The 24,977-nt window shown below is 36.9% G+C and overlaps 1 protein-coding gene across 8 annotated transcripts in view; it reads right to left on the bottom strand.

Annotated features, from left to right (window-relative positions):
- The window catches only part of EFR3A (EFR3 homolog A), an 83,257-nt gene extending 58,387 nt beyond the window's left edge, over positions 1 to 24,870 (bottom strand). For 2 of the 8 annotated variants that reach the window (XM_080581839.1, XM_080581842.1), the window contains exons 1-4: positions 24,795 to 24,857; positions 19,422 to 19,471; positions 13,864 to 13,953; positions 512 to 588 (exon numbers count right to left, since the gene is read on the bottom strand). In XM_080581839.1, the coding sequence (XP_080437965.1) occupies positions 512 to 588; positions 13,864 to 13,876 (90 nt within the window). In that variant the 5' untranslated portion in view covers positions 13,877 to 13,953; positions 19,422 to 19,471; positions 24,795 to 24,857. Of the gene's footprint in view, positions 1 to 511; positions 589 to 4,290; positions 6,642 to 6,705; positions 7,799 to 13,863; positions 13,954 to 19,421; positions 19,472 to 24,794 lie in introns of those variants that run through there. The other 6 variants (XM_080581841.1, XM_080581840.1, XM_080581836.1 and 3 more) reach the window with 6 other exon arrangements.
- Positions 24,871 to 24,977: the final 107 nt, after the last annotated feature.

The following is a 24,977-nucleotide window of genomic DNA, read 5'->3' as shown; positions in this document are numbered from 1 at the left end:
AACATAAGCTTTTGATTACTTTGAACTATCACATGGTTATGTATAGATATATACAGAATATTAATTGTAGATAAAATAGCTATACACAAATGTTAATACAGAAACTGTTTCCAGAGAATAATAGCTGGGCTTTAATACAGCTCCAAGATTGTTCAAGTGAAATGTTCATACCTGCCAAACACAGCAAAAGAAGTGTTCATGGTTCTAAATCGTTATGAAGTTAAGTGCTACCTCTCCTGCAGCAGGCCATGTTTAATTAAACCTCTATTTACTTGAACAAAACATATTGGTGGTTTTTTTCCAGTACATGATGCCCTGCTTTGAAAAGGGACTTGGACAAGATGATCTGCACAAGTGCCCTTCCAGCTAAATTCTTCTACCAATCTCAGTCAAAGATACAAAGTATTAAGACAGAATTTACTGTGAAATAAGAAAAAAGAAATGCTAAAGCATTAGCTTCTGAATAGATTTTCAATAATCAATCCCTTTACAATTTTAAGTCCTCACTCACTTTTGGATCTTCAGGAAATATGTTATCTACCAGACGCTTGTAGCGAGGTCGCAATGCGGCACAGCAACAGCACACTCCTGCAGAGAGATTTATCCAACAGAATTTAGAACAAAACTTTAGGAACTCTGATAATTTCATTCTAAGTGAGTAGCCAACAAGCACGGAGGAAAAAAAAAGAAAAATAAAATGAATGTAGCTGCTTGTTACAGCTTGTTACGTTCAGCACTTAAGCAAAATAACAGTAATTGAAAATGACTGGGAAGTCAAATAAGTAAAGTTGTTATAATGCAATACATGAGAAAATATGAACACATGCTGGATATCAGAAATGCACCTGTCATCAAGCCATACTTAAAAATATGCAGAAAGATCAAGAAATTACAACTATTTCTTCAGTGCTCTATCTTCATTATAAATTATCATTTCAAAACCTAACTGAAAACACATTATGTCTACTCCTCTTAAAAATCCAGAAATAAGATCTTCGTTGCATTTTACAGGCAACCACATAAAGTGCTATAAACTACAATTTACAAAACAAATAATCCACTTCATTATCCCACTATTTTATTTGGCATCAGAAAAAAAGTCACTTGAAGTGAAGAAAGGTATTTTTCTGACCTCATTTCTACTCTACTACTGATACTGTACTCATACAATGATAATCAGAACAATGTAACTTGTAATTCTATTGATTTAAAAAGATACTCTAGGAAGACAGAAACTTATGAAGTATGTTTTTTCTTTTTTTTTTTTTTTTTAAATCTAGGATTCAGGACTACCAGTTCTTTGGAATAACTCCAGTTTGTATTAAAAATAGCAAATAAAGTGAAAAAAAAAAAATCAGCACCAAAAAAAAAAAGGCTTCCAGATATCTATCCCATTCTTTTGTCAGTGCAGTGCATTCCCAAGGAATGTGTTTCGACAAATCCTATTTTAAATTTTTCTGTGGAGATATTACCAGACTAATTCACTAGTCATGTCTCAGATCAACATTAAAGCAGCTTTGATGTACAAGAGCCACTGAGCTGAAACTATAGCAATAATATACTGTATAATAATATACCAAGTCTGTACGAGGATCGTAAGTAGTCTGTCAAATCTCAATACCTACAGCATTCACAGTAGCTAAGTACCTTAAAAATACCTTATGAAAGATACCCATTTATGTATGCAAAAATCATAAAACTTTGCTCAAAATAGTAAAATTTCCAAAGGTTAGTCACAGCCATTTCAAAATAGAGAAAAGAATAAGGGTTATCTTGGGGATACCTGTTGTTTACAATATATCTGAAAATTTTTCAGCCTGCTAAGGAGTATTAGACAAATATACCAGGATTTGATATTTCTTTACTTAAGATATCCAAGAAACTATAGCTATTTTGAATCATATTTTTCAGAACATCTGGGAGATTCAAGACTAAGACTTCTGCTGCTGTACTCTTTTATTACAAGACTCTACATGAGTAGACTTTGCTCCTCTATGCCACCTGCTTTCTGATGGTAATCTTTTTTTGCAACAAAAACCTGAATTCTACTCACAGTCTGACAACTTCACTCTCACAATTTATTTAACCAGAAGCAATGATGAGAGGTAGATCTACGATTCTGAAAGTAGACCTTGACTCTAGGTTCTCTTTGGCAGTCTTTTAACTCAATTCATGAATTAGAGTCTAACATCATTACTAAGAGGAACGCAGAACTACGACCTCAAAACAGAACTACGAAAACAAAAAGCACTCAAGCAATAAACAACTGCAATATTGGGGATTTCTGTGTGAAACAGTACTTTGTTACTACTGTCAAATTTTTCCTATATCTATTTCTACTGACATCTACTCACAGAGGTCCAATCAACATGAAACTCTATATTTACACAAAAGATGTAGGTACTAAGTAGATAAAATCAAAACTTATTTCGAATGTCATTAGAAAACGTAGCTATAACCGAATCAAGAGGTTAAAAACCTGCTTGTCTTAAAACAGATCTGATTCAGCTGTAGGAATTTCTTCTATTGACAGCAATGTTTTGTAACATTTCAAAATCAAGTAAAATCATAGGAAGATAGGAGTACCTCTTACACGTTTAGTACATGACATTATTGTGAAACTCAAGTAAATCATCAAAATAAAACTCTGTTGGATGTTTTATTTGAATTAATTTATTAATTTATTTGAATTAATTAGAATTAGATACGCAGCTCAACATCTGTCTCAACACTCTTTGTCCTTGTGTTTTCCTGCCTCACAGACTACTAACACCAGCCCCAGGTAAATGCTGTGTTTGATTAGTATTAGTTACAACAAAAAATTCTTACAGCATAGTGTAGTCCAGGATTTTTCTGCAGCTATATGAAGTAAGAACAGAAGATATCGTAACACACTTTTAGAGTTAGTTTCTCTCCCATTGACAGGAGAAGAAAATTCTTGCAAAGAACTACAATGTAAGTCTACAAAAGGTATTTTAGAGCTGTGGTAGTTACATACATTGAACATAAAACCTGGATACAGTCGCTCATTACAGAAGGGTGAAATATCAGGTAACAGAGGACCAGCTCATTCTCCCAGCCTAACCAAATGGTTTCAGTTAATGGAAACTCAGCGGTGTTCTAATACTGCTCTTCAAATTTATGGCACAGAGTCAATTTTAGATAAAAAGAAAAGGACAAACTATATGTTTATTACATAAGATTTGAAAAAATTATCTTTCCCCCAGTTCTGAATTTTCTATAGTATCTTTACATTGCTATGTATTTAATTACAGTACAGTTTACAGGGAAAAAGAAATTTCAAAGCACACTACCATCAATAAAATAGAAACTAAATGAATATGAATTGAATTATAAAATTTTTCCTGATTAAACAAAACATTCAGATATTAGAAAGCTAATCTATCAAAGCTTTCAGCCTCAAATTATTTTTTTGAGTATGGAAATTTAAACAAAACTCTATCAGAAAAACTAGGAGAGAGGGTCTCCACAGAACGGAAGAAAAAATACAACCAAAACAATTAACAGTCATGAGACAGATTTAGTGGGAGAATTATTTATCATTGCTCAGCATTTTGATAATAATCAGGAAATATTAATATAAACATATGTAAGAATATATAATGTATAAAAATTATGAATAAAAAATTATGAATAAAAAACCATAGAATAACAAAGTGTTAACAATAGATTGAACTAAACAAAATTTAAAATAAATAAATAAATGTTTCAAGATTTCACTAAATATACCAGGAAAGATGAATGCTTTAAAAGATAGGGAGAAGCTAAGCCATTGAAAATTGATTATATCTTAGATGCACATTTAAACATGATAAATTTGATACAGATAAACAGATTCACCTCACACATATAAGCTGTTTTGCCACTAAACAGCGTAAAATGAACCTGCTCCAGTTTAAGCATTTTTTCACCCAAACTGCTATGACAATTTCCTTCCAGTGTCAGGCATAATTTGCATTTTAACGATCCCCCAGCATTAAGCCATTTTATACAAGTAAATACGAAGGTTAAAGCCTTCTGCAGAGAAGTTCATGCTGTTATAAGTTAGTCAACGTAAAAGTTTTAAACAATATTGATTTTTATTTCAGCAACAGTGGGATTTTCCACATTTAAAAATGCTAAAAGAACCCCATAATCTTGATTTTCATGTTAAGACTGTACATATTCATCAGCCGTAAGGGTATTTCCTTTTACACACATCTATTCTACACAGTATCAATAAGAAGAAATAAATAGTCTACTTAATCAGAAAATGGTAATTTCACCTACCCAAACACATACATGGCCTCGGTTCAAAAGCAGAATTATAATCATAGGCTTTTTCTTGCTCAACAGTTGGAACTTGAACATACTGCCTCATCCTGGGTAGGATTTCACTCCCCGGGATCTCTGTCCTTTTTCAGAAATTTGTGCTCTCGCACTAGCACAGAAGCAGTTACTTCCCGCGGGGGCTCTGCAACACTGTAAGCTTATCTGATTAGCTCTGTGACATCTACATAAAGCCAACAAACACGTGAAAAACTTCAGTATCAGATTCTGTTAACGAGGCCAGACACGAAAAAAGAATACAAAAATATATATTGTCGACATGGGATTCACAGCTCATCAAGGGAAACTGAAGAGAGCCAAGTCCATCACCTAAACTTCCCTGGAACATGTAGGTTGTTTTTTTTTTAATTCTGTGACTACCAGGAAAAGTATCAGCATAGTTTCAGAAAAACCTGTGTTCATTCAGTTGCCACATATCACCGTAGATGTAATTATTTCGGGAAAAACATACTCCCTTGGTCTTGCTGAAGAATGACCACAAAAGAATTATTTAAGACAGGCTGCTAACCAAAAAGGCTTTTTAAACAGAAGGGTTTCAGATTACAAAAACACTTCAAATATAAATAGGTTAATGAAATTAACATTATCTCTAATAAAACCTCTGAATTTAAGCAAGGGTTACAGAATTTAACTCCTTAACATCCTTACTTACAAAGAGTATGATACATCAAGGAGAAATTCCATTTTGAGTTCAACAATTCTGAAGTTGAACTTCCCACTGCTTTCCATCATTTCCGTGTTTTATTTCCTACTTTACATCCACTTGGACAACACACACAGGATTTTCATATAGTTTAAACAGCCTGGAAATCGAGGTAGTTTTTCTTAAGTTCACAAATAATAATTTCTAGTAAATAATAATTATTACAATTCTAGAGGTGATAAGCTACTCTTTACTGCATGTAAATTGAGAGAAAACACTGAACTATTACCACATAGCTTACTAAAGAAATCCTACACTGTGAGCTAGATAAATGCACATGGCAAAGAAGTTTTATGTCACAAGCACTTGTCTAAATGTTCACTGCTGTATCTTATTCGTGTGAAAAAAAAAAAAACTAAAAAAAAACAAACTTGAAGCTGGCTTTTGACATCAAGCACCTAGTTCTCTCCATCAAGTTTAAAACAGTCAAATCATTTTCCTCTATCAAAACATCAGCAAAATAATTGGACTGTACTATTTATCTTATGCTAGAATTTCTTCTAAACATTCACTAATACTGCTCTTCTAGCACAGTACATTAACAACATGAAAAAATATCCCATGTTCACTTAATGCATGTTTTTATTATGTGTCAAGCTTGGATATGGTCATTCGGATTTTTATCATCTCTCGAGATTTTCCAAAACCTCTTGTTCTTTCAAGAAGTCTAATCAACATTAAAGTCTGTGTCTACAGATGAATGTAGATTTTGCTATCATCAAGATGAAAACTGAACAGTACTGAAATTACATCTGGATGCTCAATATACTAAAATACAAGTATGTAAAAATAGAGTGCTTTACTTTTATGTAATAAACTTTTGTTTTGGTTATCTTCTTTTATCTGAAACGGTAAATATACGCAAACAAATTTGCTTGAAATATAGGGGAAAGCGTGCAAAATAACACCAACCACTACCCTAAGTATACCTGGCTAGTGAACTGTTAGTATCAGTTGATGCATTTAATTCAGAGCTAAAACTATTTTCAAGGACAATCCCCATCTGCTACTAAAACAGTTCAAATACTTTGGAAGACGGAAATTATTCTGGCCATATAAGGAAGTTAATTAAAAATATTCTTCACCTTGCTATAAAAAGAAGAAATGCAATAAGGACACACTAATCAGCCACTGCAGCGTCCCCCGATGCGCTTTGAGGGAGAACAGAGGACTCATCATGGAGACAGATGAGGTCCCATCCCCCAGATCAACCTCTCCTTTTCTCCACCTCTTACCCACTCTTGTGCTATTTGCCTTCTAAACAGCCAGTTTCTAGCCTCTCTCCACTAAAACTCTGCAAAGAAAAATTCCATCCAATACTTAGGTTTGGCAATTGTATATTTAAATATATATATCTATATTTTGGTGCTCAGTTAATTTAAAATAAATTCAAAAGTAAACAAAACCAAAACGTAACAAAACAATTTTCTCCCTAGACTATATTTTTACAGTAAAGCTAATTCTGGTTTAGTAAGAGTTCAAGATGTGTCCTTCTATAGTTGAATCAACATGGAAATATGTACAGAAAGCTACAGTAAAAAGCATGCTAAAATAGCTGGAACATTAGCTTTCTGTGAAAACAAGAAATGACAATGCACATCAAGCTACTAGCAAGAAATAATAAAAAAAAAATCTAGTTAAATAAAGCTTACCACTAAGCTTCTTCAGTGAACTTTTCTTTTCAAAACCATTAGCAATTAAAACAAATCCCCAGGGACGATATTATCTTTGGGACGGTGCGTTTTAAAGACTTTTAATCCATTAAAAAGAAGTTTTCCATTACAGCAACTTCTCTGGTTACATTCTTTTTCACAAGTTCCGCTGCCTACAGTGTTTCCATCCAGTCTCTTCTTTCTCCCACCTTTGTTGTTTTCACATGGGAACTTTGTTTTACTTGCTCATTTCTGTTCTCTTCAACACCGCCTCTTCTTTTCTTACTATGAGATACTACCAGAGCTGTCTATTTTTAAAATGTTATTAACAACGTCTAAAATTAATCTGGTCCCAGTGAAAGAAGCTCTCTGACTTACAGTGCATTTTGCCTCTTAGTTCTTGCTGCTACTTATATTTCTGTTGGCCACAACAAGGTCATTTACTTCTTATCAATAAAACAACTGAAAAAGGAAATTTTATCACTCCCACTCCAGAAAACACATCTGGAAATACACATCTGTATATATCTCCTTGACCCTTCCCCATCACAGCTGGCACTGATAACACGTACACAGTAAAAATATTTTGGTCAAGCGCAATTTTCATTCCTGCTTTCAGAATGGAGTTTGTGGGCAGAAAACGAGTTCTGGGGGATAAACTCAGCGAAGGAGGAAAAAAGAGGTCACGATACCCTACTTATAAACAAATATTGATTTCATAGCAAGGTGTTTCATAAATCAGTATAAAGTGGGGATGTATTGGCCTGCATGTACTTGTCTGCATTATAACTCCCTCTGGACAATCACTGAACCATAGCACAGTTTGGGGTTGGAAGGGACCTTTATACCCATCTGGTTTCAACGCCCCTGCCAGGGGCAGGGACACCTCCCACCAAACCAGGTTGCCCAAAGCCCCATCCAGCCTGGCCTTGAGCACCTCCAGGGATAGGGAATCCAGAGCTTCTCTGGACAGCCTGTGCCAGTGCCTCACCAGCCTCAGAGTAAAGAATTTCTTCCTTATATCTAATCTAAATCTTCCCTCTTTTAGATTAAAGCCATCCCCCCATGTCCTATCCCTACACCCCCTGACAAACAGTCCCTCCCCAGCTTTCCTGTAGGCCCCTTTAGGTACTGGAAGGCTGCTCTAAGGTCTCCCCGGAGCTTTCTCTTCTCCAGGCTGAACAATCCCAACTCCCTCAGCCTGTCTTCACAGGAGAGGTGCTCCAGCCCCTTGATCATCCTTGTGCCTCTCCTCTGGACTCATTCAGGTCCATGTCCTTCCGGTGCTGGGGGCCCCAGAGCTGAGCACAGGGCTCCAGGTGGGGTCACATGAGAGCAGAGCAGAGGGGGACAACCGTTTCCCTTACCCTGCTGGCCACAATGCTTTTGACCGCCTTGCTTTTTGAATCACCTCCCCTACCACCTTGTTCCCACATTGCAGCAGTTATGGAAATCATCTAACCTGGAAGACCATTCTGCAGGAGATGGCATTGGTTGTGCTTGAAGGAGAGGAAGGACACAATGGCAGGCTTGGTTAAAAGCCTGAAAGGTAACTGGAGAAGCAGCAATACGACCTGTCTCTAAGGTGGCCAAGAGCCTCTAGCAAAAAGCAGCTGAGATGTGTCAGTGCAAGAATTTTCCAAGAAGGCTACTGTTTCCCTCTGGAACCTCCTAATCATCCTTCTGGTCAGCCACGATCGCATGCACTACAGGTAAAAATATTTATCTATGCACTTGGCTAAATGCCTCGACAAGCTTTGATGACTGACTGCTACTTAAGCCCAGACTGCGGAGTCCCTCCCAGATGCTTGAGCTGCTCATACCTTTCCATCCCAATCAGAGCTCCAGACAAGACAGACAGACAGACCTTCCAACATGTCACTCTCCCCACTCCCCGTTCATTTCAAGTTCTAAATGAGTTTTTTCATGCTTCCCTGGACACAGCCCTCACCCCCTACAAGGAATGAAGTTACTTTGCTGTTTGAGCACTTGCTGGTCCCTTCTGTTTTGTTACAGATACTCACATAAACTAATCCATTGCCTCTGGAGTACCTCACATTTGTGTGTGTTTCGAGGGTGAGAGGAGAAGGGAAGAAGGCATCAGAAGAAAGCTGGTACAAGAGCATGAGTCTGGATATGATCTTTAAAGTTACATCAGACAGAAGTCAAGCGCTCTACAGGTTCACGCAGGGCAGATGCTGTGACTGAAGAAGCCCAGCTAGGAACATCTGGGCAGAGCATTAGGACATGGCATGATAACAGTGTAGGGGCTAGAGCAAAGCCATCCACCTGGTAATGATAAATTATAAAAGCTTCCATCATGAACGTGGTAATGGTACAATTAATGGCACAATTGGACTCAAAATTATGGCTGTAGCAAATCTGGATTACTTGGCATCTCTTGCCCCACAACCGGTCACCTAAACACCATGACCAGTTCTGCCATTCAGTAGATACCTTGAATCCATGAGCAGAATCATGAAAGAAACTGGAACGGCTCCTGATGTGTGGGAAAGTTGTCAACGTGTTTATAGATGTACCTTGCTAGTCAACTATGATCTGTATTACACAGTAGCCTCTTCTGGTTTTGAGCTGTAGCTTCCCTACACCAAGCAACAGATGGAACTGTGTCAAGTGCTACCAACGTTTGTATGGTCATGAAGGCCAACGGCATGCATGGTTTTGTCAATACTACTCATTTACCCTAGTTGAAGAGATCCTGAAGGATAGCATTGGGAAACTTTGATCACCACCTGCCCTACAGAAAACAAGTTCACTTCAGATCAGCTAGTAATTGGTCACCAAGTGACCAGGGTTGCAAGACTTCTGGGAAATAATCACTGGAAGTGTCTTGCACTGAAAAATCTGAATGTAGAGCAATGTGAAGAAGTTTTGTGACTACGGCTACTTTTTTTTTTTAATCCTTAGAACAACACAACTACATGAATTCAATCTCGTTTTCTTCATCTAAACCACGAGGTGGAACACAGCTGCAGAGGCAAAAATTCTCAAAATATTACACTTTTGACCATCTTTCTGCTCAGAGAAAATGATGCTCAAGAGAACTGACAAGGTTCACAGGCCTCTTTTTGGAAGCCTCAAACCTTATGGAGTGAGTAGGTTTAGCTCAGAGAACTAGATTTTAACAAATACAGAGTAAATCACTTAATTATATACAAGACAAGCAAAAGTGTTTTGATCTATACATCCTTCCTTCTACTAAAACACTCTGAATAACAATAATAAACACAGTCAGACAACTTTAAAAACGAGAATTATTTGCCCCCATTTAAGTATACTTAAGCATCCTGGCTTGTATAAGAAGCAGCGTGGCCAGCAGGGCTAGGGAAGTGATTGTCCCCCTGTACTCGGCTCCGGTGAGGCCGCACCTCGAGTACTGTGTTCAGTTTTGGGCCCCTCGCTACGAGAAGGACATGGAGGTGCTCGAGAGAGTCCAGAGAAGGGTGACGAGGCTGGTGAGGGGTCTGGAGAACAAGTCTTACGAGGAGCGGCTGAGGGAGCTGGGATTGTTCAGCCTGGAGAAGAGGAGGCTCAGGGGAGACCTCATTACTCTCTACAGGTACCTTAAAGGAGGCTGTAGCGAGGTCGGGGTTGGTCTGTTCTCCCACGTGCCTGCTGACAGGACGAGGGGGAATGGGCTAAAGTTGCGCCAGGGGAGGTTTAGGTTGGATGTTAGGAAGAACTTCTCTACTGAAAGGGTTGTTAGGCATTGGAATGGGCTGCCCAGGGAAGTGGTTGAGTCACCATCCCTGGAGGTCTTTAAGAGACATTTAGATGTTGAGCTTAGTGATACGGTTTAGTGTAGGACTTGTTAGTGTTAGGTCAGAGGCTGGACTAGGTGATCTTGGAGGTCTCTTCCAACCTAGACGATTCTGTGATTCTGTTAGCGGTAGACTTCGGAACACATACACAAATTTGAAGAACATTTCCTAATTAAAAACAAAACTTTCTGTTTACAAGTAGTTTAATACCACATTATATAAATTAGTTTTTTTTTTTTCCCCCCCACTGTACATGGCTGCATACAGATAGGGCCCAAAATGCGATAAAACCTCTGTTCCTGTTTAAAGAATACAATGTGTTTTCAATTAAGTACCCTGCTCATGTTTGTCCCTACCCACTTGTTCTTCTCAAAAAGAATTGACAGAAAGGGATATTTCCATTTGGACATGTGGATGTACACATAGAACATGAAAATTATTTGGGGCTAGAATTTATTTTTTTTTTTTTAAATCTTTACATATTATTAAGAACAAGTCCTGCCTGTGATCATTTTACATGATTTCTTCTCTGAAGACAGCCCTACTCTAGCTCATCCTGCCCTCACAGAAGACCAGCTTTGTGCTAAAATAAACAGACAGAAGTTCATGGAGCAACTTTTCAGTATTAACAGTTTTTAATACAGACATGAAGGACAGAAGTTTCATCAAAAATAACCCTTCTAGTTTAATCTGAATTATAAAATATCCTCGTGAATATTAATTTTCCCCATTAGTTCCAAAAAAGTGTTCCAGCTTCAATTCAGATGTCCCAGAATAACTGAAAAGTAGCTGCTACTAGGTTCTGAACGGTTTTCTACCCTCCAAAACAGTAAACCTAGTGGTAGGATATATACCTTGAAGGCTCTGTCTAGAACCATGTATCCCAGCTAATTAAAAAGCAGCTTTCCCCCTCCTGTAATTTCTAATCAGCCATGGGGTACACAAGGAATGTATACGCAACTGATTGCTCTTCTGTGCATCTTCATTACCTAAAGGCTACATCCCTTTGCTGCTGCCACTCTGTTCCCACCAAACTGCTCAGCGTCGAAGACAGACAGCTTTATAATCATACACAAAGAAGCAGATATACGTGAGCATGTTGTTAACCACCTCAATGCGTCTGATGTTTCCTGTAAAAGCCAGACTTCTGGCAAACAACAACAACAAAATCCTCTTGGACTTGATACAACATAAGAACATCCTGCAAATAATTAAGCTGTATGAACATAAGTTAGGTTTTTGCTGTCTGAATTTGGTAAGTGTTGTGGTTTAACCCAGCAGTGGTTTGCTAACTCCCTCCCCCTCCTCCTGTGGGATGGGGGAGAGAACTGAAGGGAAAATAGTGAGAATTTTATATATTTCTCCATATACACACACAGAACAAGTGATGCACAGGGCAACTGCGCGCCCCCCGCTGACCAATGCCCAGCCTGTCCCCGAGCAGTGCCCCTGCCTCCAGCCCACATTCATCGTTCAGCACGACACCATGCAGTATGGGACGTCCCTTTGGTCAGTCTGAGCCAGCTGTCCTGGCTGTGTTCCCTCCAGCTCCTGGTGCACCCCCGGGGACCTTGCTGGCAGCACGAGGAACTGAAAAGTCCTTGGCTCTGTGCAAGCACTGCTCTGCAACAACTGAACCATCGGTGTGCTATCAGCATTATTTTTCTCCTACATGCAAAACATGGCACATACCAGCCCCTACGAAGAAAATTAACTCTATCCCAGACAAAACCAAGACAATAAACTAATGACAATTCCAGTCTAAATCTAAGGCTCTTCAATTGTTTATATTATTCAGGCAAGCTATGTCTGTTCTTTTTATAAGTTAGAACAAGACACACAGATTAAAGGTCTGCAATAGACATGACACATGCTAAGACACACACATCTGCTTTTTCCATTCACACAAAATTCTCATGAATATTGAATACACAGCATACTGCTGGCAACTCTTGCCCTGCAAACATGGGGATGGAAGTGTTCTAGTCCACTAAATTAAATCCAACTATGGAGAAAAAAAAAATCTTTCACAACTCATACACTTAAATTATTGCACTTAGATAGAGAAACAGGATGAAGATTTGACTGTGTTCAGAGGCCATGATTTTCCTTATTTTTCCTTTCTTCTACTTTTGTTATAGTTTTCTTATTTTTTAAGCCACTGAATTTAAAAAGAACTAAAAAATGTGCTTATTTTATACTCACATATTTATCTTTTGCCACATAATTTCTCAGGATTCTTCACATCTTTATGAAAGATTAATTTTATTGCCATGTTTCTAGTTTAGAAAGATAATTCAATATTTTAAAGAAGCCTAAGTTCTTAAACATAAAATAGCTGCACTTTAGTAATGTTCTTTTCGTGAGCACAGTTATTTTCACATGTAAATTATCACAGGGTAGGCAATTCAAGTATCCTGAAACTTTTTTCCTATGAATTAAGAGCATGCATGTCAGACTACTGCAATATTCACTCTATACAAGTACATTTACTTATTTAAATACCTGTTCGAGAAAAAAAAAAACAAAACATCAATAGATTTAACTAATTTGCTTTTTATATTTTGTTTGTAGGCAACCTAAGAAGTTTCTTAATTTTAGTTGCTAGTCTTAAGATTCTTACATATATTTCTGCAAGATAAGAATTTTGTAATTGTTTTAACTTTTGAAATGTGAACAATTATGACATACCCCTTACGTTGGAAAATCTCATACTGACCTCTACATGGGTACCAAAAGGTTTGTGTTGTCTGAGTTATCTGGGATACTAACAAGAGTCACAGGTCAGTCCCTCGAACTTATCAGCTACAAACAAACAGAATTTACTAAAATACTTCAAAGACATGAACTCAAAAAATATGGAATCAAGCAGCACTTTGTTCACCTAAGCACCTTCAAAACAGGAAAATCCAGAACTGTTCACCTTTGGACGTGAACATCAGCTGATATCTACAACTTACTGGATGAGGAAAAGTCTCATTAACCTACTTACCCAAGCTTTCTACTCCTTTCTGTCTAATTGCTCTAAGAATTAATCTTGGATTATGTCATTTTCTAGAAACAAAACAGCACTCTTTGAAAGCCAAGATTCACATACACAGCTTATTTCCATCTTCAGCAATTCACTAAGTACCTGATTTTCTGAGCACCACTGGGTATCCTTGTGACATAGCGGTGACAGGAAAGATAGTCCATATGCCATGTAAAGGGACAGCCAAAGCATTTTAAAAGCACAGTTTACCCTGTCTTTCCACAGATGCATGCATTTAATCACAGAATGCAAAACTCATCTCCTCCCCAAATCAATTTTTCTTTGTTGTCATGCATAAAAAGAAATCAGGGCACTCGCATGCATAAACAGCATCAGACTTCTTACCCTTTCGTCCCATGATTGAGAAATCAATAGCAAACAATGCTGCACATGAAGGTTAATCGACTGATAGAAAAACCAGTTGCAAAGTATTTTCTGTAAATAACAATGATAAAATATTTTAATAAAACCTGGGGAAAAAATATTAAGCTGCCTTTTAACAATCAGTGAAGTGCCTACATATAGTTTAAAAGCACATAAAGGCTTTAATGTGGACAGTATTAAGTTCAGCTCTTATATATAACTCAATAGTCATATGCCCAGACTGCACACACCAAACTAACAACAGCTGAAGAAACGTACTTTCCAGGTTTTGACAACCTATGTATTAGAAAAATTGTGCATTTAGCCATATTTTGGAGTGTTCCAAAATAAATGGAAGGCAATGAAGGGAGGAATGGCATCACTAGATATTATTTGCAACATGTTAGTACAAGTGATTTTCACGTTCTATGAAGCATGCAATTCCCCCTTCCCAAGCAGACTTAAGATGACACTTACATGGAGAGAATTAAGAGCCAACAGAAAGCAACAAATTAAATATCTATTCAAAAATTACGAAGTCTTAAAGAAGTCACGCAGATTCCTTAAAAAAGTAAGTAAGCAGCCACCCCACTAGCACACAAAGTTGCTTATGTTATCATGAGTGAAATAGAGCCACAAAGTACAAGTCTTCCAACTATAAATTCCTGGATTTTTTTTCTTAGCATAATCAAAGGATACATGAAGATGAGTTCTTTCTTTTTCTTTTCAGTATGGAAAATACAATCAGCTACAAATCATATCAAGAAAATCTGTATCTAAATGTTTACGTACTGGAAGCTTGTATTGTTTATTATGTACAGAATCCATTATACACTTTGTGATCATAGTATTATAATAGTCACAGACATCCTGACAAACGGCTTTTTTCCTTTACAGGCCTCTGTCTAACACATGGCAAATTGCCAAGGTAGCGCAAATCATGACCTTCCCTTAGCATCTGTTTTTCAAGTTCCTGTGTTGGTCTGATTAAGCAGTTCAAAGAGGGACTTGATTTAAAGAGCTTCCAGCGACAAACAATAACAGGGCTGCTTCATCCTCTCAGGTGCTAGAATCAAGCAGCAGATGATGATTTGAGATAATTCCCCATGTAATTCTTCCATAACAGCCAAAATTTTATAGTGTTATAATGTATTTATTTTAACACCATTCTAAGTAGTCAACAACACTGTTAGAGCTAATAGGATTTCTACTGCATACAAAATGAATTAAGGCAATTATGAAAAACATTTCATTATGTGGAAGGTCCCATTTGGAGCTTTAACGTGCCAAGGGTATATGAGAAACGTACACCAGATGAGAAAAAGTATGTTAGATGGAAGGACTGTAGATAGATATTAACTGGAACTATGACATAATTTTTGCTAAAAAACAAAACAACAAAAAAAAACAAACACCAGAATGCATTAGCCCATGAAGTATTTATGGAGATAGAATTAGGAATACATCTCCAACCACCATGGGGTATTGTAGAACTGTACTTCATAGGGAAATAAACCTTCCCTTCTTATTAACAATCTTATTATTACAGAATAAACCTGTAAGTGTGAAAGATAAATAACTAAATTTTCCTAAGTTCCTGTGGAGGAAAGAAAGTCAAAATGAAAACACTGCATGCCTCTTAAAAAGAGTTAAGAACATTAATACGAGTTTAGAATTTACTCATATTTCAAGTAACTATTTCAAATGCTGTTTTCCTTCCTATGCTTAGCAAAGAAGCCCTATTTCAAAACAGCATTTTAATTTTCAAGTTTTTCTTTTATTTTTTTAAATAAAGATTAAGTAACTTATCTCAAAGCAGCAACATCCAAGAAATAAGAAAGACAATCACTCTATTAAACTGTTCTACCTTCTACTTACTCTCACATTACCTATGGATAATATTACCATATTACCTAGTTTTAGGTACCTAGTTTATTTATTACATATTACCTATGGACTATGGATTTTACCAGTACAATGCAGCTGCAGACTAGCTGTCTCTCCACAAAAGACTGGCAAAAAGCCATAGGGTATTTTTACAGTTGAGGACACAAAATTTTACAGTTTAAGGAAAAGGAATCAAGATACTCAGCATACTTTGAGAAGCACTCTGAAGTTACCAAAACTTACTGCACTGTAACCAGGAACAGGCCAGACTGTGGAAGAATTTCCCAGTAACTGACACATGAAGCTCTTAGATCAAGTGGTCCCTTTCTAACTGGCAAAGAGTACAGGGGATGTTCGGAATACTAAATCTTGCAGTATTAGCTCAACAGAAGAATATGGGCAAATTAAATTTATCAAAATCCTTTTATTTACTTATTGGCTCTCTGAATTTGCTTGTCAGGAAGGCAGTCATACAATGATCTGCTAATGATTAGATATGATCAGTTCAACGTAACAATCATTATTAACAAATTCTTGAAAACTAAGGATATAATTTAAGTATGTTAAAGAAATTAAGAGTAAGTCATCTAAAAGACGACAAAAAAGAAAATATCCATGCATATAGCTATCACAAGTAAAATATCTCTCCTATACTATGCAGGCATTCTCACCTGTAACAAACTTAATTTTTCCACTCCAAGCAAGTCCACTTTAGTATGAAATCTGCCTTTAAGTTGACCATTTAATTTAAGTCAGGGAATACAGCCAGTAAGTAGGTTAGCTGTTTCTGAAAAAAAAACTCATTAGCTAGCAAACTGTATTTCAAGCAACTGATTAAGTGTTAACATCTGGAACTTAATGCTGAAGAACTAGTCTTAAATGTTTTGGTAAATGATTTAGCTATGCTTTTTTCCTTAACAAAAGCATTTGTATCATTTCAACTCAAATGCAGCCAACAAAAACACTGAAACCACCCATGTTCTGCAACAAGTTAACTGAAATTATCTGTACAGATTATTGAAAATTGTTATAGCTACATTTTTTTTTAAACAAATATTTACAAAAGCACTGCTTTGGCAAGCTCCCTACAATTGTTGCATTTACAGCATTACACTATAGCTCTACAAACTACATGTCAATACAGAAGCCATGCCTTGGCTAGCCGAAGCCAAGCTCTTTTACATCTGAAGATTAAAAGGACAGATTAAAAATTTTGTCTTTATGAGCAAAATATTACTGTATTGAGACAAAAAACTTATTTTACTAAGGGTTCAATGCAGCACTACAACTCCATATTCTTAGGTGGGATTGATTAGCAGCAATATCAATAAAAAAAATACGTAACAAACAGCTAGCTATTGGAGAGACCAGAAAACATTAGAAATGAGGTTAAATGAAAGAACACTACCTTTGTTTAACTACCTATGCTCATCTCTCTCTCCTCTCAATAAAACACCCCAGTTATGACTATCTTGGACTTTGTGCATATTTTTTGGACAGTTAATATTGAGGGAAATGAAAAGTATAATAACTACTGACTGACTTTTAAAGTGTCTCCAGGAAGAGTGAAAGTCCCTGAAAAGTCTCTTTGTGCAGTTTTTCCTTAACACCAGCGTCCTGGCTTTTCCCGACTTTCCAAACCACCACTTCCACACCTTCATGTTCCTTCAACAGCATACTTGAAAAAGCTGTAAAACTATTACAAGGAACTGATATAGACTCAGGAAAGCAAGTAGAACAACACTGGAAGACAGGTCAGGATGATCTGAAAACTCCATCAAGCTTTCCTTGTAAGAATATCCTACTATTTAACTTCCATTAGAACTCATTCTAGCGCAACAGAAAACATTTCTGGAAAATATTGCACAGCCTTTTCCATGTTCTGTTCTTAAAGATGCTCAATGAACTTGTTGATGTGTGGGATGAGAGAAGTCCAAGTGGTAGTTCCCACCTTTACAGTCAAGGTTTACAGATTTCAAAGTTAACTCTCCACAGTACCAACCAATGTTTCCTCAATATGCTCTGAAAAGAACTCTGTGGAATCTATTAGGAAGCCTGAATTAGTAGACTGCGCCTTCCCTTCCACATAGCAAAAAGTAAAGTTGAGGGCTGTCTCTGCACATCAGTATAAAGTACAACTAGCAAGAAAGTAATGCTTGCTTGCGTTACAGAATCTAATACTGTCACATTTTTTGTGGATTATTACTAAAGTACTGTTACTTCATAAGAACTGCAATATACAGGCATGTTATATTGCCTTATCTTTACTAATAAACTCAAAAAAATGATCTAATACACACGGAAGAGAAATAAATGGCTGGATAGTTCTGAACACCTCACTACAGATAAAGTTGTTTTGGTCTCATTTAAGTTCCACCTGAACCTGTAGTTACCTACATGCATTAGGTTAAATAGTGTTAAAAATGACCCTCAACATAAACATACCTGGTGTAGAAAAAAGATTTTACTCTTCCACAGTTCAATTGCTTAAAAAAAAAAAAAAACGTTCCCAGCAAAAATGACTATCATGATAGAGGCCTTATTAGTACTAAAAACTGCAACTGAAACGCAGCAACAGTTCATGATATTGCAATCACTTGACCACAGTACACTTTGAACACTATGCCAGCGCTTTCAAACCTGAATATATACATAAAACATACATTAATATTTACCACTATTCTTAGACATGAGTTTATGTACATGTAGAAGAATAATTTAAAGTTTTTTTAATGGAAAATTAAAAGAACCCTAAATACTTAAAGTATTTCACATGACAGTGGTTCAAACTGTACTACATATCAAAATATGATCACACTTACAGATTAGACATTCACAGAGGTGTGACCATGTAACACAACAATTACTGTAAGATATTTAAGTATCCAGTAGTCACAGCTTATCACAAATCTTAAATCAGCTAAATAAAATCCTCAAACGTTTCCCAATGAAATTAAGCACTTGGGAAACTCATTACAAACCTATAATTAAAGTACACTCAATACCATTGTGCTGTAAATTTATGAAGAACTCTTTATTCTGATGATAAAGCAGTTTGCCTTATCCAAAGACTGATGTTAGTAATTTTGCTAGAGACCACACAGGATTTTTCTAAGTATACAATACAAAAAGCTAGAAAAAAATTATTAGTATTTCATTTTATTAGTGAAAGTTGCTACTCTTCATGGTAAAGAAAAATTTGATTCTTAGAAACATCTGCTTCAAAAATCTCATTTGATTTGTTGAAATGTTAAAATTTTTGTCTCATCACTTTATATCCTAAACAGCAATTCTACCTACTATAAACAATAACTGCAATTTACCAAAGATAGTTATTGCTATACTGAAATATCTTTCCAAGTACAAGTATTTCAGAACATACTTTAAATCATAAAATTCATCAATGTTAAACTGTGCACATCTAACTGAAAAGGAAAAATCAGAGTCTCTACGAGGTTTCTTTAGAAAAAACACACTGAGATCTACAGAGGTTGAGGCTGGGTAATATGAATATCTTAAATATTTTTAAAATGACTGCAAGTGATCATCAGTTGTTGTTTGTTCCCAACCCCTTCTTCCCCCTGTGTTAATTCTGTTAGAATTTTAGCCACCCCTAAACATTATCCAAAGGTACTGAAGGCAACAATACTTACTAGCAGGCATTGTTAATCAGGAATCTGTCTTCAATTGCACAAAATATAAGCTATAAAGAAAACAGAAATGTAAGTCAAGATAATATCTTTAGACAATTTACATCCAGGCATATGTAGAAACTTATGAAAAATGAGCCAAGTCACATTCCTTAGCTCCAACATCACAGAGGCTGTTACCACAGAAATCCAGATATCATTTCATCTCACCAGACTACATGTAGGTTTTTCCAGCTCTCGAAATCTGTTATTGAAATCTGTCGTTGAGTTCTTACTTCTGATGCCCAATTAAACATTTTCCTTGTGTTTATTGCGATGACCTTTCACGCTGTCACTGTTTATGGTGCTGAATGGTGAACTGCCTTACAGGATACTTCTACTTCAAATGGAAGCGACAGGACTACTTCATTAAAAGGGCTCTGAAAGGTTTCTGTTTTATACAAAGAAAAGCTATGCTAAAAATCCATGTGGGACTTCCTATCACACTTTTCTCCCAGTATTAAAAAGAGATAGATAGATCTTAGACCAGAGAGCAAGCTACCGTAAACAAAGGCTGCCCAGTATATTTTAGATGCGATTACATATTTTTACACAATTAACTCAAATTTACAACAATCTTTTTCAGGGATAAACATATCCTAATATAATGAAGTAATTATTATTAAAATGCAAATCATTTTTTTTTTGTTAAACCAGCATGTTTGGGTTTTATTAACCACGAAATACAATCCTTCTTGCAAATATACCTTTTCATAAATAAATAAAAAAAAAAATCTCAGTTAAACAGACTGCTGCTGTTTTCAAAAAAAAGAATGCACAAGGAAAAAAATACAACTAATATTTGTTTATATGTGTATATAACAAAGATAATTACTGAAGGCACTGACAATGTTGGAACAAACATTTCTTTTGGTCACAAGTATGTTTAAATGTTCATACACCAAAGCAACGTTCATCGTTACTAAAAATAAATTCGACTCTGATTGCATACTTATTTCAATAAAAGGTTCCAATTTGCTGACAGCAACCGTGATTAAAAACAGTGCTTCAAAGTAATTTATTTAAAATATCCTGTCCTATTATCAGGCTGAATGTCCCTCTCCAAGGATAGAGGGAGAAGCAGCATAATTTGATAAGCAGAAATATGTGGATTGTGATGTTACGCAGAAACCTGGAAAAGCAGAATTAGAGTGCAGTTCAAAATTTAGCTGAGAGATTACAGAAGACAGATTTACTGAAATATTAGAACTACATAAAAATGCAAAAAGCCTGATAAGAGGTTCATGGGAGTCAAGTGACAGAGACTCAGCGTTTTGCTGACTGTCACTAGTGATCAGGAACTCAAAACACTATGCTAGTACAATATCACTGTTGCTGCTAAGTCAGTCAACTAACTTCAGAAGATATTAATGTAGAATTTACTACATAGTTGCTTAAACATTTCAGACAGCTGTTCAAAGAGAAAATTGTTGGTTCTGTTTTTAAATAGTTCACTGTTTTTTAACTACTTTATGACCTGTAACAGGACCAAAGAATTCAATATGGAGGTACTCTGATGTTTAAATGCAGAACAGAGTCCACAATTTCCTCTCAACAAAGTGTTGAATCACAGACTGATTAGTCGTAGAGCAAAGTTCAGTCCACTGGTGCTGGTAGCTCCTGCAACAGACATGGTAGAACAGAACTAAAATAAAATAAGAAGCCTCTCACTATGAGTTTGATTTGCTGTTTTGTCACTGAATTAGATTTTACAGATCAAGAGAGGGGAAAAAATCAGAATTTTTTGAACTAGAACTCAACTAAAATTTAAAAAAGATATGGCAAACCACAATAAGGCAACCATATTTTAGTTTTCCTAAATAGGGAATAGCGTTTAACGTGTCTACATCATTCTGTGATATTATACTGACCACCGGAGGCAAGTTAAGGCTACGTACCCATACAATATACACGATGCAACCAACTCCTGGATTTTCAAAAGAGGTAACTAGGAGGCATCTCTAGTTTTCTGCCAAGGATTACAAGTTACTTTGCTTTCCGAAGGATAATAGTAACTCTAAACAATTAAAAATTAAGTACAATGTATTTATATGTAAGTACATTGTATATTAAAAGGCAGATCAATACTTGTGTGACATATAAGGGTTATTTTTCTTAACAAACACTTTCAGTTCAGTTTTAAAGAGGTCATGAACAATTTGGCAAGGATAAGGAAATCCACTGTTCTAGTAGATTGAAGCAGCGCTATCACAGGAGTAAAAATACACTTTGTTCTACTGATTGTTCCTGATCACCTTCTCCCCCGTGTGCTTACCTTTGACTTACTGTTGTTACTTTAAATAACCTGGGATCCAAAATTAAAGAACAATTTAGAAGCTGAAACTATTTCTTATTATCCCAAGATTCCATAAACAGCACTAAAATCCAAACAGAAGAATAAGCACCTTTTTCCTGTTTGGCTTAAGAAAAAAATATATCTCTGTAAAATATCTAAGACAGAAAACCTGTATTTCACTACGGAAGATTGTAACAGTAATTTAAAAGTATATGGCTCTATTCAGTGGAGAGAAAAAAAAAAAGTTCCATGCCAAATCTGATTTAATAAAGATTGTTTTTTAAAATTAAATTCATATGCACAAGTGCTGGATGAGGGAAGAAAAAGTATTAATAGCCAAGTTATCTTCTGAGTCCAACACAATCAGATCTGTATTTCCAAAAATATAATATATCCTTAAGCTTCAGGTAAAGAAGCAGCAATTGGCATACCTAGGGAGGGTACTGTATTTTCTTTTGGTAAGTCCACCATTACATAACTTGGTTATGTAACACTATAAATAATTAACTTGACTTTGAGTATTCAAAATGACATTGTCAGCTGGGCACCCATCCATTCCTGCAAATTAAGACAAAGGAGAATGCAAGTTCAAGCATCTCTGAGAGTCAGGCAATGCAGGCTGGGCAGGCATGAGCTGAAAATTTTAAAACACACTGCACATTAAATTTTTATATCACTTGTTTCCCCACCCACTCTTGTTCTCTATTTGAAAAATTGATCAAAAAGTTTACTTTTGTGGATAGGCAAATGGCCAATGAGATGCAACATTAAGATGTCACATGCTCATTCTTAAACGTAGACAGTTAGGCTCCAAGTACAATTTCCAGAACTCCCAAAAATGCAATTTGAGGTGGATTTACATAGCCCAGTTCAATTCCATAAACGTACCTAACTTTATTTTGAATTAGCTTTCTCAGGAAGAGAAGCAACGCCACACATGAACCTGGCTGTATTAAAGCAGCAACCCTGTTATTTCACCCACAAGAGCTCACTCAAATAGGCATATCTAAAAGGATATTTGTCCTGCCTTACCTTACAGAATTCAGTCTTGAGCATATGGTTTCGGGACAAGAGACATTAAATAAGTGTTCCTGAGTAATACTTTCCCTCCTTTCTCAACGGCTAATTTAACCCAATATCCATTTCATTTACAAAATTAAAAGCATCATTCCTATGCCTTGGTACATATGTTGCCAGCAGTGGCTTAAAAATCCATCAGATAAACACTTTTTCCTTTTTCAACTAAAAAGCACATGATCTGCTTCTACATATCAAAAACAAGATCTTCAAAGTCATTTAAAAATACCACAGTAATTTTACAAGTATTATTTCATTACGGAATTAGGCTGTGCAATTAAGTCGCTGATAACAACAAAAGCTGTTTCTGTCCTGTACTTTTTACAATTTAGATTCCATAATTAGAAGCGCAGTTCCCTTTCATTATACTTGAAGTTCAACTGATGAATCTGATTAATATTGCAATGTCTCCCTCCACTTATATTTAATATAAAATTTGTTTGTTCTTCTCTCCTAAACGAGTCTGGGTCAGAAACAGAGAGATGTTAATGTTCATCATTAACTGCAAACATTTTCATAACATGATGCCCAACTCAAACAGTTACCTTGTAATTAAATATTAATTACAAGCTACATTCCAATTCTCTTTTTTTTTTTTTTCCCATGAATCGGAAATGAATCCCATTCTAACAACATGTTTTAGAAAAATATTATAAGCATTATTAACAAGCTCGCACAAAACTTGTGCATAAGCATTTACAAGCATCAAGGCACTACAGTCAAGATTTTAAGTCAAATTGCCAACTGCTCAGGAAAATTTTACCAACATTTTTAAAAGCATCCATCCATGAGTCTTTTGGCAAGACGTCTTGAATACTAAAGTTACTCAAGAAAACATTTCAAATGATTTTAAGTACATTACATTACTTCGGGAAGTAGATTGCCCATGCCTTGCCAAAGCCTTGAATGTTACTCTGGTCTTACCTTTCCTATACAATTTGCAGAGCAAACATCTGTTGTAGCTTTACAAGGTATAATGTGGGCTAGCTAACTTGATTTTGGTACAGAAATTATAACCTCGATTCTCAGCCGCAGGCTTTTCCACTAATTCTCCAACAAACCACAGAGATCTCATAATCCACTCAAGGCTTTTGTCTTCCTAGTATCTCAGCTCGAAGTACTATGGGATACTTCCCTAGATGTATTAAGCTTAAAGAAAGAAGTTGTAATATAATTAGCGCTCAGTAACAGGATTTGGGAACCTGCAGCTCAATTATCTTAAGTATGGCTCCATGTGGCGCACTTACTGGTAATTATAGGAGTCTGGTAAATCCATCTAGTAATGACTGTCCATTAAAATGACCATAATCTGCCAGGCACTACTATGACAGAGGCCCTGACAGCAGCAGCAAAGCATGTAACAGCTTTGGAGTAAAAGATGAAGCTCTTTAAGAATGCTGTGGCAGCGTAGTTCTATTGTACAGTTAGTTACATGGGTTTAATTAATGCTCATCGAGATGTGTTATGGGCCACCTGAAGGAGATCACCAAGGGAAAAACTCAAACCCACCCTACCCCACACCTTCCCTGCCAGCAGACTGATAGCACAGGGATATTTGGGCACATCCAAGACTACTGACAGCAAGGTTTTTTGTATTTTTTCTTTAAACGCAGGATCGTCTCACAGAAGACCTCCTGGAGCCGGGGGTCCCCCTGAGGGGGCAAGCAGCACTGCGGGGGGCCCGCAGGAGGACAGGCTGAGGGGGTGTCGCGGTGGTTTCTCCTCTCCCAGTCCTTCCCCAGGCACTACCCCCGAGTCCCCACAGCCCCTCAGAGCCCCCCAGATCTCCTCAGAGCCCCCCAGATCCCCTCACAGCCCCCCACAGCCCCTCCCCGCCTCCTCTCCACAGCCCCCCCGGCCGCTGCCTCCCCGCTCCCAGACGCGGCGAGAGGGAAGGGACGAGAAGCACAGACCCAGGAGGTGGCAGCGGGGTAAACGGCCGCTCCGCAGCTCCCCCGACTCACCTCAGCCACCTCTCCGCCTCACTTTAGCCGCCGCCATTTTCACCCCCCCACCCCGCCCCCCCGCATTAAGTTGCTCGGGACGCGATGCACGCCGGGAGTTGTAGTCCTTTTGGCCGCCCTGCCCTCCTCTCTCTGCCCATCGCTTCCTCCACGGGAGCAGCTACGGAGGGATCGGGGCAGGGG

This window comes from Anser brachyrhynchus, assembly GCF_964034855.1.
Source record: "Anser brachyrhynchus genome assembly, chromosome: 2".
Lineage (NCBI taxonomy): Eukaryota > Metazoa > Chordata > Aves > Anseriformes > Anatidae > Anser > Anser brachyrhynchus.
This window is presented reverse-complemented; position numbering and strand designations above follow the sequence as displayed.